The sequence below is a fragment of the Anomaloglossus baeobatrachus genome, chromosome 1, assembly GCF_048569485.1.
Source record: "Anomaloglossus baeobatrachus isolate aAnoBae1 chromosome 1, aAnoBae1.hap1, whole genome shotgun sequence".
Taxonomy (NCBI): Eukaryota; Metazoa; Chordata; class Amphibia; order Anura; family Aromobatidae; genus Anomaloglossus; species Anomaloglossus baeobatrachus.
The window spans coordinates 393668918-393687635 of NC_134353.1; the positions used below are offsets into that span (position 1 = coordinate 393668918).

At 47.7% G+C, this 18718-nt stretch overlaps 1 protein-coding gene across 1 annotated transcript in view; it reads left to right on the plus strand.

Moving 5' to 3' along the window:
- Positions 1 to 18718, plus strand: part of UPF1 (UPF1 RNA helicase and ATPase) — a 184872-nt gene that overhangs the window by 40002 nt on the left and 126152 nt on the right. Inside the window, exon 3 of the mRNA XM_075352561.1 lies at positions 3662 to 3751. Within this exon, the coding sequence (XP_075208676.1) occupies positions 3662 to 3751 (90 nt within the window). The remainder of the gene's footprint in view (positions 1 to 3661; positions 3752 to 18718) is intronic.

The window sequence follows — 18718 nt, forward strand, 5'->3', positions numbered from 1 at the left end:
TTCCAAGAAGTTCGGCGGATTCTGCTGTGGGCGGAAGCCACAGCCTCCACCATCTCCGCAGTTCACATCCCGGGCGTAGAAAACTGGGAAGCAGACTTTCTCAGTCGCCAGGGCATGGACGCAGGGGAATGGTCTCTTCACCCGGACGTGTTTCAAGAGATCTGTTGCCGCTGGGGAACGCCGGACGTCGATCTAATGGCGTCTCGGCACAACAAAAAAGTCCCGGCATTCATGGCACGGTCTCAGGATCACAGGGCGCTGGCGGCAGATGCGTTAGTTCAGGACTGGTCGCAGTTTCGACTACCCTATGTATTTCCCCCTCTGGCACTACTGCCCAGAGTGTTACGCAAGATCAGGTCCGACTGCAGCCGCGCCATCCTCGTCGCTCCAGACTGGCCGAGGAGGTCGTGGTACCCGGATCTGTGGCACCTCACGGTGGGGCAACCGTGGGCACTCCCAGACCGACCAGACTTGCTGTCTCAAGGGCCATTTTTCCATCTGAATTCTGCGGCCCTCAACCTGACTGTGTGGCCATTGAGTCTTGGCTCCTAGCGTCATCAGGGTTATCTCAAGATGTCATTGCCACCATGAGACAGGCCAGGAAATCAACGTCCGCCAAGATCTACCACAGGACTTGGAAGATCTTCTTAGCCTGGTGCTCGGGTGCTCGGATAGGGGTTTTGCTCCCTGGCCGTTTGCATTGCCCACTTTTCTTTCCTTTCTTCAATCAGGATTGGACAAGGGTTTGTCTCTCGCCTCTCTCAAGGGACAGGTGTCGGCGCTTTCAGTGTTTTTTCAAAAGCGTCTAGCCAGACTCTCGCAGGTCCGCACGTTCCTGCAGGGAGTTTGCCACATAGTCCCACCTTACAAGCGTCCGCTAGAACCCTGGGATCTTAACAAGGTGCTGACGGCTCTCCAGAAGCCACCTTTCGAGCCGATGCGGGAGATCTCTCTATCTCGCCTTTCACAGAAAGTGGCCTTCCTAGTGGCAGTCACTTCACTTAGGAGAGTGTCTGAGCTAGCAGCGCTGTCATGCAAAGTCCCCTTCCTGGTCTTTCACCAGGATAAGGTGGTCCTGCGTCCGGTCCCGGAATTTCTCCCCAAGGTGGTATCCCCTTTTCATCTCAATCAGGATATCTCCTTGCCTTCTTTTTGCCCTCATCCAGTTCACCAATGTGAAAAGGATTTGCACTTGTTAGACCTCGTGAGAGCACTCAGAATCTACATTTCTCGCACGGCGCCCCTGCGCCGTTCAGATGCGCTCTTTGTCCTTGTCGCTGGCCAGCGTAAGGGGTCTCAGGCTTCCAAGTCAACCTTGGCTAGGTGGATCAAGGAACCGATTCTTGAAGCCTACCGTTCATCGGGGCTTCAGATTCCTTCAGGGCTAAAAGCCCATTCTACCAGGGCCGTAGGCGCGTCCTGGGCTTTGCGGCACCAGGCTACGGCTCAGCAGGTGTGTCAGGCGGCTACCTGGTCGAGTCTGCACACCTTCACAAAACACTATCAGGTGCATGCCTATGCTTCGGCAGAGGCTAGCCTAGGTAGGCGAGTCCTTCAGGCGGCAATTGCCCACCTGTAAGAGGGCCGGTTTCCGGCTCTTTTTATCGAGGTATTCTGTTACCCACCCAGGGATTGCTTTTGGACATCCCAATTGTCTGGGTCTCCCAATGGAGCGACAAAGAAGAAGGGAATTTTGTTTACTTACCGTAAATTCCTTTTCTTCTAGCTCCTATTGGGAGAACCAGCACCCGCCCCTGTTCCCTTTGGGCTGTTGTTCTTTTGTGTACACATGTTGTTCATGTTCAATTGTTCTTTTGGTTAATGGTTCAGTTCTCTGAACATCCTTCGGATTGAATTTACCTTAGACCAATTTATAAGTTTCCTCCTTCCTGCTTTGGCACCAAAACTGAGGGGCCCGTGATGCACGGGAGGGTGTATAGCAGAGGGGAGGGGTTACACTTTTTAAAGTGTAATTACTTTGTGTGGCCTCCAGAGGCAGAAGCTATACACCCAATTGTCTGGGTCTCCCAATAGGAGCTAGAAGAAAAGGAATTTACGGTAAGTAAACAAAATTCCCTTCTTTAATCGGGCATTTCTGAACGCAGCGATACCAAATGTGTGGTTTTTTTTATTTTTTTTAACCCTTTAAATTTCAATGGGGTGAATGGGGGCGTGATTTGAACGTTTATTTATTTTTATTTTTTTTTACTTGTCCCCCTACGGGGCTATAAGGATCAGCAGTCTGATCGCTGATTAATTTCTGTCGATCAGCTACTACTCTGCAGGCTGTAACAGGAAATGAGTTATGATAGCAACAGTCATCACATGACCCTGTGCTACCATGGCAACCATCGGCTCATTGTGATCACGTCACAGGGCCTCCGAAGGCGGCGGGTAAGTGCGCGTTACCTGCTGGGGTGCGTTAAATCGCCCTACACATTTTGACAGCACAATTTCGGGGCTTAACAGGCGTGGGTATATTGCAGATGCACCTGTGAGGCACACATGTCTGCTGTTCAAATCAGCAGACGTGAGGAGATCTGCTGGCTCACCACAGCTGGCGGTGATCACCCTTTCATGATTTAGGACTTAACCCCTTCATGACCGAGGACATAAGAGTCACTAGTGTGCCATCCTGTCTTACTGTTTAGACAGGTTTATGAATGTATTGCTGTGGGGGGTGGGGAACAATTCTACTATTGTATTTCAGCAACCAATAACTCCACAAAATAGTAATACAAACAAACTTATTGGTTTGTGTCAAACCTAACCGGATAGTAGAATGAGAATCGTATCCAAATCCTTTACAGCTGGTTGCTCTGAGTGCAGAGATTATAACGATTTAAGCTTTTTTTTTTTTGTTTTTTTGTTTGTTTTTTTTTTTAGTATTTTAGGTCTATAATGCCGCCATGTTCTGCAGCACCATACAAATCAAGGGGGACATTTACAGACAATATAAGGCTGAGTTCACATGTCCTGTGATCATTCATTAGAATGGATTCTGTAGAGGTCCATTGGCAAAAGGATTTCTATCTTTTTTTTTTAATATTGGAGTCTATGGAGAACAGATCCGTTAACGGATTGCTATTTATCTTTCATTTGAAACTGATCCTTTAAGAAAAAAATAGATGCATTATAAATGCAAGAATAACTGATGATTAAATGGCAATCTGTTAAGAGATCCGTTCTCCATAGACTCCCATGTTAAAAATAAACAATAAAACCCAACTGATCCGACATCAACTATTTAACAACGGAGAATAAAAAGTGGTGTTTGCAGAACTTTCTTTTTCCCCACCGATCTCTGCAGGATCCATTCTAATGAATGATTACAGGACATGTGAACTCAGATAGTATGGGGTTTATGATGTACCAATGTTTATGCTGGGAAACAAATGATTAACAAATGGTAAAAATAAACTAAATAAAATGTAATGTCAAAAATAAAGTGAACAGATGTACAGTAGCTGCAGTTTTGTCAAGACAGGTATAATGGGGTGTGTACTTGCCTTTCTGGGAATGGGACCCCGATAGAAAGGTGTCAGATGTGAGTCAAGTGTTCAGGTAGGAACACCTTGAACAACAGAGATAACAGCACAGTGTGTGTCAAATCTGTGTTTAGTGGGGACATTTTAATATACTCCATTTCTTTTTTATCTAGCTATTGTGGCATTCATGATCCTGCTTGTGTTGTCTATTGCAACACAAGTAAAAAATGGTTCTGCAATGGACGTGGGAACACCTCTGGCAGGTATGTGACCATTCATTTGACTATCTGATTTTCTTACTTAAAAAAAAATTGTCCTTGGTAATCATAGAAAATGTTTACGTTTCTTATTTTAGTCTTATGCGCAGTGTTTTCAGTTTTCATCCTACAAACGTTTGACAGAGCAACGTAGCAGAGCTGGAATTGCATAAACATAACTTTGGAGTCCAATACTATCCAAGTAGAAGACCACCTACACTTAAAGGGGTTGTCCACTGCTCTGCCAACCCCTTCTCAATCACTATTGTATATTTTCCCCCCCAAGTAAAATATTGCGTATACTTCTGGTGTCGTCACTAGGGCTTCCGGTGCTTGTGATAACACACAAGCTTTGTAGCCAATAGTAGTCACTTCGCTTCCTCCAGATGTCAATTTTGTCTGAAGGAGAGGACAGTGAAGTGACTACTGATTGGACACAGGGGTGTCATGACATGCTGCCACGCAAGCACGGAAGAGTGAGTACTGACATCTAGAATGGTGCCGGCACTGGAGGTGAGTATTGGTGTTATGAGTAGTGGATAACTGCATTATAGAGTAACTGTTTTTATGTTTGTTTTTTCATAAATGGTACAAGTAGAGATAATCAACTCTACAATGTATATCATATAAAAGAAATGTGCTTATTTTTCACTGTTAACAGTGTGTGTATATTTTAACATTGAGATAGAAGTCAGTTGGTCATATAAAGTTGTATGATGAGGTGCTAAAGGCAATAATGGACAAGATCTCCTGAAATGACAGGAACACTTTAAAGGGAGCCTGTCAGGTGCAATATGCACGCAGATCCACGAGCAGTTCTCCGTGTATATTGCTAATCCCTGCCTAACCGTCCCTGTATACACTAGCATAGATAAAGAGATCCTTAGAAAAAGTATTTCTAAAGACCTTTTATCGTATGCTAATGAGGCTAGTGACAAGTTGCAAGGGTGTTAGATTCCTTTCTAGCCGCCCTCTTAGCATGTTAGCACACCCCTGTGGGCATGCTAACCGGCTACTGAATGCGCAGTGTCAGAGGTATGGTCGCTTTCACCTCTGCTGCCACTGCAGTAGATGCTAGAATATATGGACTTTTTCCTGGTATGATGTAATTTGTCACGTGAGAGGGGGGACGCATTCAAAATGCAGCCCCATGTTTTCTAAACAGAATAAACATTCTTTTTTTAAGTCCACGTGGGCATGGAGTTGTTTATAATAGAAGAGGGGGTCTGGGTATAAGCCCCCAGAAGGGAAGGGGGGGAGGTGCGAAACGCCCCCCCCCCCCCCTCTCCTTGCATGATTATAGTAGACAAGAGAGTACATCGCCACGCCCACCAACCAACCTGATCACGCTTACTAACCTGGAAGGAGCCCATACATTCTAGGCTCAACCTTGCTACCACTGGTTTTCGGCTCAGTGCGCATGATCAGAAGTCCCAGACTTCCGGTCATGCGCACTATGAAGCTGGGTGTATGTGTCACGACTTCAAACTGGTGTAGTGTGCATGATAGGAAGTACTGGGATGTTCTGATCTTGAAATGCACTGAGCTGAAAACCAGCGGAGGCAGCAGAGGTGAGAGCGACTATGCTTGTGACGCTGCACATTCATTAGCATCTTAACATGTAAGCACACGACTGTGGGCATGCTAAGGGGGCCGACTAGCCAATGCAACTATCGCCCTTGTTACTAATCCCCGCAATCATTAGCATATGATAAAAGATCTTTAGAAATACTTTGTCTAAAGATTTCTTTATCTATGTTAGTGTATACAGGGACGCAGCGTTGTGCGTTTTTCAGGTGCGTTTTTGGGCTCAACTGCATGACTTTGCTTCCCCTGCAAAGTCTGACTCTTCATCTTTGCTGTCCGCACACAACTTTTTTTTTTTTTTTGGTTCAGCTGCGTTTTTGAGCTTAAAAAAATAAAAATTCACATGTCAATTCTTTCCTGGGTTTTTCTGCGCCCCCCCCATACAATGCATTGTAAAAACACAGTGATCAATGAAAAACGCACTGAAAAGCAGTAAAAATGCATGAGTTTTTACCGCTGCGTTTTTTTGTCAAAAAAAGCTTAATGCACACATAGCCTTAGGCAGGGATTAGCAATATGCACACAGAACTGCTCATGGTCCTGGGTGCATATTGCACCTGACAGGTTCCCTTTAAGACTTGAAAAGTGCAAATCGGCTCTGGTCACTTTTCAGGGAATTTGAAATGCACCAGATTAAGATTACTTTCACAATGATGATGATAATCCATACTGTTATGTTTAAAAGTGTTTTGTCTAGTATTGTGTAGTTTTACATGGTCAAAAATGCTGAGTCTTGTCAAAATATAGTATAAGAGCAAATGTTATTTAATGGTAAAGCAGTTTTTTAAAATTACGATGTTAAAATTATCTTTGCTTTAGTCCAAGTAGCCTTAACCCCTTCAGCCCCGGGGCACTTTCAGTTTTTGCGGTTTGTTTTTTGCTCCCCTTCTTCCGAGAGCCGTAACTTTTTTATTTTTCCGTCAATCTTGCCATATGAGGGCTTGTTTTTTGCGGGACAAGTTGTACTTTTAAAAGAAACCATACATTTTACCATATAGTGTACTGGAAAGCGGCAAAAAAAATTTCAAGTGTGGAAAAATTGCAAAAAAAGTGTGATTGCACAATAGTTTTTGGGATGTTTTATTCACCTTGTTCACTATATGGTAAAACTGATGTGTGGGTATGATGCCTGAGGTCGGTGCGAGTTTGTAGACACCAAACATGTATAGGTTTTCTTGTATCTAAGGGGTTAAAAAAAATTCACAAGCTTGTCCAATAAAAGTGGCGTACGTTTTGCGCCATTTTCCGAAACCCGTAGCGTTCTCATTTTTTGGAATCTATGGCTCAGTGATGGCTTATTTTTTGCGTCTCGAGCTGTCGTTTATAATGGTACCATTTTTGCGCAGATGCTACGTTTTGATCGCCTGTTATTGCATTTTGCGTAAAACTTGCGGCGACCAAAAAACATAATTTTGGAGTTTAGAATTTTTTTGCCGCTACGCCGTTTACCAATCAGATTAATTGATTTTATATTTTGATCGGGCATTTCTGAACGCGACGATACCAAATGTGTATGTATATATTTTTTTTAACCCTTTAATTTTCAATGGGAGGAAAGGGGGGTGATTTGAACTTTTAGGGGTTTTTTTTAAAACTTTTTTTTTACTTTTATTTTATTTCACTAGTTCCCCTAGGGGGCTATAGCTATCAGCAATCCGATCGCTATCTGCTGATCACAGCTATAGAGGTGTAAACAGCAGAAATAGTCACTTTCTTTTTCCCTCTGCTCCCGGCCGAGGAAAAACGAAAGTGAAACTTCGTAGCTGCAGGCGTCATCACATGACCCTGTGCTACTATGGCAACCACCGAACGTCACGTGATCACTCACGTGACTTCCAGTGGGGGCAGCGGTAAGTAAAAAAACATGGTCGCGCATATAGATCTCGCTGCCAGACTTTGGCAGCGAGATCTAAGGGGTTAATGTTACGGGTGGAGTGCGATTCCACTCGTAACATGCAGGCACACATGTCAGCTGTTGAAAACAGCTGATATGTGTGCCGATCCACGCCGCCTGCCCGCGGCAGGGGGCGGGGCTTAACGGGACACGCTCCATGACGGAAATATCTGTCCATGGTCGTGAAGGGGTTAATGTAGAACTTTAGGCATACGTGTTCTGCAGATTAGCATGGATTTATTTGATTTTATATACATATCTCAAGGATAGGATATCAATATCTTAAGCATCAGAGCAGAGGGGGGGGGTCAACATCCAACACCTCTAATCAAGTACCTGTTTTAAGCTCTGACCACAACCAAATGTAAAAGGAACAATTAGTTGCCTTTCACTTAGACTGCAGCTCAGCTTCCACTTACTTCAATACTATTTACTGAGCAGCCATATCTTATAGGGAAGGCGCCAATAGGTATCAATGAATTATTCATTAAATGAGCAATTATCTTTAATATAAAATTAAATGTCCTGTTTTAGTTGTTTGGTTTTTTATTCATTCTGCCATTTGCTGGTGTGTAAGTGTCTGAGCATGATTCTGCCCTCAAATACGGCAGCCCCTTTACATAGGAGACAGGAGTTGGTATATGACTGCATCTCCTGCATTGTGGCTGCTTCCAGCAGTAGTATGAGACCAGGTATGATCACCGCTCCCCGCTGCTGTCAGCCTGTGTGCTCTGAACTGACTCAGCTCTGCTATATCAATGTATGCCTCTGCAGGAGGATACACTGGCATAGCTGTGTACCTAATGCCATCAGGTGCTACCCACAGAGCAGCGTACCTAATGCCATCAGGTGCTACCCACAGAGCAGTGTACCTAATGCCATCAGGTGCTACCCACAGAGCAGCGTACCTAATGCCATCAGGTGCTACCCACAGAGCAGCGTACCTAATGCCATCAGGTGCTACCCACAGAGCAGCGTACCTAATGCCATCAGGTGCTACCCACAGAGCAGCGTACCTAATGCCATCAGGTGCTACCCACAGAGCAGTGTACCTAATGCCATCAGGTGCTACCCACAGAGCAGCGTACCTAATGCCATCAGGTGCTACCCACAGAGCAGCGTACCTAATGCCATCAGGTGATACCCACAGAGCAGCGTACCTAATGCCATCAGGTGCTACCCACAGAGCAGCGTACCTAATGCCATCAGGTGCTACCCACAGAGCAGCGTACCTAATGCCATCAGGTGCTACCCACAGAGCAGCGTACCTAATGCCATCAGGTGCTACCCACAGAGCAGCGTACCTAATGCCATCAGGTGCTACCCACAGAGCAGCGTACCTAATGCCATCAGGTGCTACCCACAGAGCAGCGTACCTAATGCCATCAGGTGCTACCCACAAAGCAGTGTACCTAATGCCATCAGGTGCTACCCCCAGAGCAGTGTACCTGATGCCGTTGGGTGATGATACCCCCAGAGCAGTGTACCTGATGCCGTCGGGTGATGATACCCCCAGAGCAGTGTACCTGATGCAGTCGGGTGATGATACCCCCAGAGCAGTGTACCTGATGCCGTCGGGTGATGATACCCCCAGAGCAGTGTACCTGATGCCGTCGGGTGATACCCCCAGAGCAGTGTACCTGATGCAGTCGGGTGATGATACCCCCAGAGCAGTGTACCTGATGCAGTCGGGTGATGATACCCCCAGAGCAGTGTACCTAATGCCATCAGGTGCTACCCACAAAGCAGTGTACCTAATGCCATCAAGCGATACCCCCAGAGCAGTGTACCTAATGCCATCAGGTGCTACCCACAGAGTAGCGTACCTGATGCCGTCGGGTGATACCCCCAGAGCAGTGTACCTGATGCCGTCGGGTGATGATACCCCCAGAGCAGTGTACCTGATGCCGTCGGGTGATACCCCCAGAGCAGTGTACCTGATGCAGTCGGGTGATGATACCCCCAGAGCAGTGTACCTGATGCAGTCGGGTGATGATACCCCCAGAGCAGTGTACCTGATGCAGTCGGGTGATGATACCCCCAGAGCAGTGTACCTGATGCAGTCGGGTGATGATACCCCCCAGAGCAGTGTACCTGATGCCGTCGGGTGATGATACCCCCAGAGCAGTGTACCTGATGCCGTCGGGTGATAGAGTGGCATAGTCCGCCACTAGTTACATAGTTACTAAGGTTGAAAAAAGACCTAGGTCCATCTAGTTCAACCTTCCTCCACCAGTTCTACATTTGGTCACAGTCATTTATAACCAACAATGTTTTGTGTACTGAGGAAATCATCCAGCCCTTTTTTTAAAGCTGTTATAGTATCTGCCATTACTACCTCTTGTGGTAGGGCATTCCACAGTCTGACTGCTCTAACTGTAAAGAACCCTTTCCTATTTAGCTGCCAGAATCGCTTTTCTTCCACTCACAGTGAGTGCCCCCTGGTCTTAGTATTGTCTTTGGAAGAAATAAGTCATGTGCCAGTCCTTTATATTGACCACACATGTATTTATACATATAAATGAGATCTCCTCTGAGACGTCTTTTTTTCTAAGCTAAACATGTTTAACTTTTTCAACCTGTCATCATATGGGAGGCCTTCCATTCCTTGTAGTAGTCTAGTTGCCTGCCTTTGAACTGACTTCTGAACTTCTAACTTCTGAATGTCCTTTTTAAAATGTGGAGCCCAAAACTGGATCCCATATTCCAGATGTGGCCTTACAAGTGATTTATAGAGGGGTAACAATACGTTGGGATCACGGGATCTAATCTTTTTATACACCCTAGAATCTTGTTTGCTTTTGCAGCTGCTGCTTGACATTGAGTGCTGCTGCTCAGCTTATTTGTAATGAGAATACCCAAGTCCTTCTGATCTGTAGTCCCAAGTTTACTTCCATTTAATGTATACGCAGTTATAGGATTACTACGTCCTAGGTGCATTACTTTACATTTATCAACATTAAATCTCATTTGCCAAATATCTGCCCATTCTGACATCTTATCCAGATCTTTTTGTAATATTGTACTATGAAGGTCAGTTTTTAATATCCTACATAGTTTGGTGTCATCAGCAAAGACTGACACTTTATCAATCCCATCCACAAGGTCATTAATAAACAGATTAAAAAGAATCGGTCCTAGCACAGATCCCTGCGGCACCCCACTACTGACTATTGCCCATTTAGAGAATGTACCATTTATGACTACTCTTTGTTTCCTATCTTTTAGCCAATTCCTTACCCAGTTGCATATAGTTTCCCCTAGTCCTTGCTTCTGGAGCTTTAGTATAAGGCTATTATGTTTTACAGTATCAAATGCCTTTGCAAAGTCCAAATAAATCACATCAGCTGCATTACCAATATCCAGGTTTGCACTTGCCCCCTCATAGAAGCCCAACAGGTTGGTTAGACATGACTTATCTTTCATGAATCCATGCTGTCTGTCAGTTATATTATTTTCTTCATCGTTCCTATGGGAGACCCAGACCATGGTGTTTAGCTTCTACCTCTGGAGGACACACAAAGTACAACACTTAAAAGTGTAGCTCCTCCCCCTGAGCTTATACACCCCCTGGTGAGCAGACCCAGCCAGTTTATCGCTTTCTGTTCAGGAGGCATACATCCACACATACATTCTCATAATTTTTTTCCTTTTGGAACGAGATGAAGAGTTCGGGTCCACGTCTGGACCCCCGGCATGTCCCTTCTCACCCCACTGTGTCGGCGGTGTTGTTAAGGTTGATTCCTAGGCTGGAGCCTTACATGCCGTGCTCCTTCACCATCCCTCCTGGGCTCTAGCTTGAAGTGGGAGCCAGCACGGTCTCCATGCTTGGCAGGAGACCGGTCTCCATCCACAGCCCTTCAGGACCCTGCTGGACAGGAGCACTCATCCCCAGGGACCTGGCCCTGCGTCTCAGAAGCTAAGTACCTGAGACGTTTATATTTCGGGGTCCCTGTACTTTATTGTTGGGGGAGAGTGTGTTTATTGCATTTGCTGACATTTCCGGCGGGTTCTCTAGCTGTTGCCTGAGAACCGCGCCGATGGTGCCTGCGCGTCGGCCGCGCCGCTCAAATTTAGGCCCCGGCTTCGCCGGAGGCCTAGTTTCGGTTTCACTGCCCTCGCATGTCACTCATGCAGAGGGACAGTCTCGGCTCCTCCCGGCGGCCGTTCTGTACAGGGGAGGGACACTCCCCACTGCAGTGTGTGTCCCCTCCCCTGTAGGTCTCTATGGCCCTCCAGATCCCGCTCCTCAAGCGAGTCCCGCCCCCTCTCCGCTCCGGCGGCCATTTTCTCAGCGTTCTCTCTGCGTTCAGTCTTTGCAGCGCTGGTCTGCAGCATCCCTGCTGAGGTGCTGTGCTTGGAGGTCCGGGCTTCGGGATCTGGAGGGCACACAACACCGCTCTGCACAGCATAGCGGTCTGGTAAGCCACAACCGGTCTCCGGTTGTGGACCGTCTGTATCTACTCTCTGGGGGTCATTCTCTGTCTGGCAAGAGCCCCCACTCCAGCAGCATGTCTCACACGAGGAGCAAGGCCCCAAAACTTTATTCAGTATGCACTGTATGTAAGCTCCTGCTGCCTGAACCGAGCACCTATCCACATTGTGATGCCTGCTCTATCTTGGCGGTGCCACAGCCTGGAGTCTCACCCCTAGTGGTCTCCCAGGCTGCTCCTGCTTCTGTGGCTGATCCCCCGGCTTGGGTAGAATCCTTTTCTAGGTCTGTCTCACAGTCCTTTGCTGAGTCCATGGGACTTCTGTCCAAGACCTTGCTGAGTATGCATCAGCCCCCTTCACAGGGTGCCTCTGCTTCTAGGGCTCTTTCAGGACAGGAGCTCACAGAGGATTCATCATCAGGGCCCAGACCCCATCCTCCTGAGAAGAGACGCAGGGTTCCCTCTCCCTCCTCCTCCCGTGGCTCTGATTCCAGAGCTGACTCGCAGGATGAGGAGGATGCCTTTACAGTGGGCTCGGAGGCTAACTCCATGTACCCCATTGATCTGTCCGAAAGTGACTCAGATCTTAGTGACTTGATTGCTTCTATTAATTCTGTACTGGATCTCAATCCGCCAGTACCAGAGGAGCAAACCTCTATGGCAGAAAAGCACCAGTTTACCTCGCCTAAGAGAGCAAAGAGTGTGTTCTTTAACCACTCCAGTTTTCAGGCCGCTGTGACCAAACCCAGGGCCTGTCCTGACAAACGCTTCCCCAAGCGTGGTTCTGATGACCGTTTCCCCTTTCCACCTGAGGTGGTCAAGGAGTGGGCTCACTCCCCAAAGGTAGACCCTCCGGTGTCTAGGCTCGCAGCCCGGACCATTGTCGGTGGCTGATGGCACTTCCTTTAAGGATTCCACTGACCGCCAGATTGACCTTCTCGCCAAATCCGTATATGAAGCGGCGGGGGCCGCGTTTTCTCCGACTTTTGCAGCAGTGTGGGCTCTCAAAGCCATCTCTGCTTCTCTAGAGGAGATGCATTCCCTCACTAGGGAATCTATGCCCGAAATGGATGCCTTAACTTCCCAAGCTTCGGCCTTTTCATCCTATGCCATGTCTGCCATGCTGGAGGCTTCTCACCGCACTGCGGGGGCTTCGGCTAATTTCCTCGCTATCCGCAGAATCTTGTGGCTTCGAGAGTGGAAGGCAGATGCTTCTTCAAAGAAGTACCTTGCTGGGCTCCCTTTTGCTGGGTCCCGGCTGTTCGGAGAACAGCTGGATGAAATTATTAAGGAAGCAACTGGTGGGAAGAGTACTTCCATGCCACAAACCAAAGCCAGGAAACCTGCCCAGGGTAGGAATCAGTCGAGGTTTCGCTCCTTTCGTTCCTCCAACTGGTCGTCCTCTAAGCCCTCGGCCTCGTCCGCTAACTCAGCCAAGGACCAGAAATCCAACTGGCGCCCTAAAGCGCGTCCACAGAAGACCGCAGGAGCTGCTGCCACCAAGGCAGCCTCCTCGTGACTATCTGTCCGCTCCAGCGACGTCCTTAGTCGGTGGCAGGCTCTCGCACTTTGGCGACGCTTGGTTTCAACACGTCCCCGATCAGTGGGTGAGAGATATCATCTCCCACGGCTACAGGATAGAATTCTCTTCCAGTCCGCCAAACAGATTTTTTCTCTCAACTCCTCCCTGTTCCAAGGCCGCCGCCTTCTCACAGGCCGTGGCAGCCTTGCGGGCCAATGGAGTGATTGTTCCGGTTCCCGCTCGGGAACGGTTCAGAGGTTTCTACTCTAATCTCTTCCTAGCTCGGCCCATCATGGATCTGAAGCTTCTCAACAAGCCTGTTCAGGTGCGGCCTTTTCGCATGGAGTCTCTGCGATCAGTCATTGCCTCTATGTCCCAAGGGGATTTCCTGGCATCCATCGACATCAGAGATGCCTATCTGCATGTGCCAATTGCAGTGTCTCTCCAGCGTTGGCTACGTTTTGCAGTAGGAGAAGATCATTTCCAATTCGTGGCTCTTCCCTTCGGGTTGGCCACCGCCCCTCGGGTATTCACCAAGGTCATGGCAGCAGTGATTGCAGTTCTGCACCTCCAGGGGTTGGCAGTAATTCCTTACCTGGACGACCTTCTAGTCAAGGCTTCATCCAGTGCAGATTGTCAGCGGAGTGTCTCGCTCACTCTCTCCACTCTGGCTCAATTCGGGTGGCTGGTCAATCTGCCCAAATCCACTCTGACTCCGACCCAGAGTCTAACGTACCTAGGGATGCAGTTCGAGACCTTGTCGGCACTTGTGAAGTTGCCCTTAGTCAAACAGCAGTCCCTTCAGCTAGCGGTGCGCTCTCTCCTGAGGCCCCGCCGTTATTCCCTCAGGCGTCTGATGCAGGTGCTGGGTCAAATGGTGGCCTCCATGGAGGCGGTTCCCTTTTGCCCAGTTCCATCTGCGCCCCCTGCAGCTGGACATTCTCCGCTGTTGGGACAAGCAGCCTTCCTCCTTACACAGGTTAGTGGCTCTGTCACCACAAACCAGGAGCTCTCTTCAGTGGTGGCTTCGGCCTCTCTCCCTGTCCCAGGGGCGCTCCTTCCTGGCCCCGTCCTGGGTGATTCTCACCATGGATGCCAGTCTATCCGGCTGGGGAGCGGTATATCTCCACCACAGAGCGCAGGGCACTTGGACTCCGTCCGAGTCAGCCCTTCCAATCAATGTGCTGGAAACCAGAGCCGTGCTTCTAGCTCTCCTAGCTTTTCACCACCTGTTGGCGGGCAGGCACGTTCGAGTCCAGTCAGACAACGCGACAGCGGTTGCCTACATCAATCACCAAGGCGGGACACGCAGCCGCCTGGCAATGTTGGCGGTACAAAGCATCCTTCAATGGGCGGAGGACTCAAAGTCCACCATATCCGCAGTCCACATCCCAGGCGTGGAAAACTGGGAGGCGGATTATCTCAGCCGTCAAACCGTGGACGGTGGCGAGTGGTCCCTGCACCCGGCAGTGTTCCAGTCAATCTGCCGCAAATGGGGCACTCCGGACGTGGATCTAATGGCATCCCGTCTCAACAACAATGTTCCCGCTTACGTGGCTCACTCCCACGACCCTTAGGCATTCGCCGCGTACGCACTGGTTCAAGACTGGTCCCAGTTTCGTCTGTCCTACGTGTTTCCCCCTCTAGCTCTCTTGCCCAGAGTTCTGCGCAAGATCAGAATGGAGGGCTGTCGAGTCATCCTCATTGCACCGGACTGGCCCAGGCGAGCTTGGTATCCAGACCTGCTCCATCTGTCCGTAGAGATGCCGTGGCATCTCCCGGATCGTCCAGACCTGCTCTCACAAGGGCCGTTTTTCCGCCTGAATTCTGCGGCTCTCAAATTGACGGCGTGGCTCTTGAGTCCTGGATTTTGACGGCTTCTGGTATTCTCCCTGAAGTCATCTCCACTATGACTCGGGCCCGTAAGTCTTCCTCCGCTAAGATCTATCACAGGACTTGGAAAATTTTCCTGTCCTGGTGTCGCTCTACTGACCATCCTCCTTGGCCATTCTCCTTGCCGACCCTTCTGTCTTTTCTACAGTCCGGTCTGCAGGCTAGGACTGTCCCTCAACTCTCTCAAGGGACAAGTCTCAGCTCTATCAGTACTGTTCCAGCGGCGTCTCGCTCGGCTGGCTCAGGTCCGCACCTTCATGGAAGGCGCGTCTCACATCATTCCGCCTTACCGGCGGCCCTTGGATCCCTGGGACCTTTAATTTGGTTCTCACGGTTTTGCAGAAACCCCCCTTTGAGCCTCTTAGGGAGGTTTCTTTGCATCGTCTTTCTCAGAAAGTGGTCTTTCTGGTGGCCATAACTTCCCTCAGGAGAGTCTCTGATTTCGCCGCGCTCTCTTCAGAGTGACCTTTTTTAGTTTTTCATCAAGACAAGGTGGTTCTCCGTCCGACTCCGGACTTTCTTCCTAAGGTGGTCTCTCCTTTCCACCTTAACCAGGACATTACCCTACCTTCCTTTTGTCCGGCTCCTGTTCATCGCTTTGAAAAAGCGCTGCATACTCTGGATCTGGTGAGGGCGCTCCGGATCTATGTGTCCCGCACCGCTTCTATTAGGCGGTGCACCTCTTTTTGTGCTAACCACAGGTCGGCGCAAGGGTCTTTCTGCTTCTAAGCCGACCTTAGCCCGTTGGATCAGATCGACCATTTCGGACGACTACCAGAGTTCTCAGGTGCCTCCCCCGCTGGGGATCAAGGCACATTCGACCAGAGCTGTTGGTGCCTCTTGGGCTTTCAGGCACCAGGCTACGGCTCAATAAGTCTGTCAGGCTGCCACTTGGACTAGCCTACATACCTTTTCGAAGCACTACCAAGTGCATGCTCATGCTTCGGCAGATGCGAGTTTGGGCAGACGCATCCTTCAGGCGGCTGTCGCCCATTTGTGAAGTTAGGTTCTGCCTACTTCTTAGTTTTTCTGTTTATTTCCCACCCATGGACTGCTTTGAGACGTCCCATGGTCTGGGTCTCGCATAGGAACGATGAAGAAAAAGAGAATTTTGTTTACTTACCGTAAATTCTTTTTCTTATAGTTCCGTAATGGGAGACCCAGCACCCTCCCTGTTGCCTGTTGGCACTTTTCTTGTTCTGCGTGTTATCACCGGCTGTTGTCGTGGACAGAGTTTCCGGTTGTTCCGGCTATTGCTCTGTCCTACTTGTGGGTGGCTATTCTCCTTCAGCTTTTGCACTAAACTGGCTGGGTCTGCTCACCAGGGGGTGTATAAGCTCAGGGGGAGGAGCTACACTTTTAAGTGTAGTACTTTGTGTGTCCTCCAGAGGTAGAAGCTAAACACCATGGTCTGGGTCTCCCATTACGGAACTATAAGAAAAAGAATTTACGGTAAGTAAACAAAATTCTCTTTTTCTGCAACATATTTTTGCATGTCATCCCTTAAAATGCCCTAAAAAACTTTGCATACTACTGATGTCAGGATTACTGGACGGTAGTTGCCTGGATCCACCCTCTTACCTTTCTTAAATATAGGTACCACATCAGCAATCTTCCAATCCTGAGGCACCAACCCTGTAACAAGCGAGTCTAAAAAGATGAGATACAGCGGTCTGTCAATTACGGAGCTCAATTCCCTCAATATTTGTGGATGAATGCCATCTGGCCCTGGGGATTTGTCAATGTTTAATTTACTCAGACGTAGGAGTACTTCTTGTGTTCAATTAATTATATCTGGTGGGGAACTTTGATTTTTCCCTTGTTGAATGATCCCTGGTACAGTCAGTTCCTTGGTGAACACAGATGAGAAATGCCTATTTAATATCTCAGTCTTTTGTTTGTCCTCTATAACTAACTTGTTATTATATTTTAAGGGGCCAATACTATCCTTTGTTTTCTTTGTGGCATTAATGTATTTATAAAAGATTTTGGGATTTATTTTGATGTCATTGGTGATTTGTTTCAGTAGCTAGTTTTGCTTGTTTGATTTCTTTTTTGCATTTCCTATTGATATTTTTATACTCCTGAAATGCGATTTCTGTATTCTTAGCCTTCAAGATTTTAAACGGACCTTTGTTTTTGTTTTGTTATACTTTGTACAGTCTTATTTATCCATAGTGGTTTCTTTTTATTCCGGGACATTTTATTACCAGAGTATACGTTTTTTACAGGACTCTAGCAATATATCCTTAAACTTTCCCCATTTATGTTCAGTATCCCCAGTTACCATAACATTGTCCTAATCTACACATTTAAGCTCCTCCCTTAATTTGTTGAAATCAGCTTTCCTAAAATTCCAGGTTTTAACATTTCCCCTTTGAAATGTTCTATTGAATATTATGTTGAAGCTTACCATATTATGATCGCTGGTGCCCAAGTGCTCCCGGACCTGTAGATCTGAAATTATATCCGGTCTATTTGGCAGGACCAAATCTAGCAAATTATCTCCCCTCGTCGGTTCATCTAACATCTGAGAGAGGAAATTGTCTTGAATGGTAGATAAGAATTTACAACTTTTAGCACAACCAGAAGATTCTATGTGCCACTGAATGTCTAGATAGTTGAAATCCCCCATAATAAGAACCCGATTATTATTATTAGCTGCCTTTTCAATTTGTTCCAGTATTTCACCCTCTATTTGTTCGGGCATGTTAGGAGGCTTATAGCAAACACCAATTAGCATTTTTCCATTATTCCCCTCCCCATGTACATTTACCCATACTGACTCTACATTGTTGCAGTTCCCCGCAATGTCATCATTCAACACAGGTTTTAGGTTAGATTTGATAAATATACACACCCCACCACCTTTTTTTGTCTTTCCTCTCCCTCCTAAATGTACTATAACACTGTATTGTCACCCAGTCATGGCTTTCATCCAGCCTGGTTTCCGTAATGCCCACCACATCATAATCCATGGTTAACATAAGAGTCTCCAATTCATTCATTTTGTTTGCAAGACTTCTTGCATTTGCTAGTTAACATTTAATCCTATTAACCTTTTTATTACTCCTAGCCTCCCTACGTTCCTTGCATGTCCCATCCCCCCCAATCCTTCATTGACCCCTACCGTCTCCCCGTCTCTATCTGCTCTATCTCTCCCCTTTTTTGCTCCACTTCCCTCCCTCCCCCCAGATCCTAGTTTAAAAGCTCCTCCATCCTTCTGACCATTTTCTCCCCCAGCACAGCTGCACCTTCCCCATTGAGGTGCAGCCCATCCCTACTGTAGAGCCTGTAGCTGACTGAGAAGTCAGCCCAGTTCTCCATGAACCCGAACCCTTCCTTCCTGCACCAATTTCTAAGCCACGTATTTATCTCCCTAAGCTCCCGTTGTCTTTCTAGTGACGCTCGTGGCATCGGTAGTATTTCTGAAAAACACCACCTTTTGAGGTCCTGGACTTCAGCTTCTCTCCTAGTTCCCTGTAATCATTTTTAAGGACCTTCCACCTGCCTCTAACTTTGTCATTAGTACCAATGTGCACCGTGACCGCTGGGGTTTCCCCAGCCCCACCCAGCAATCTGTCTATCCGATCCGCAATATGCCGAACCCGAGCACCCGGCAGACAACATACTGTTCGGCATTC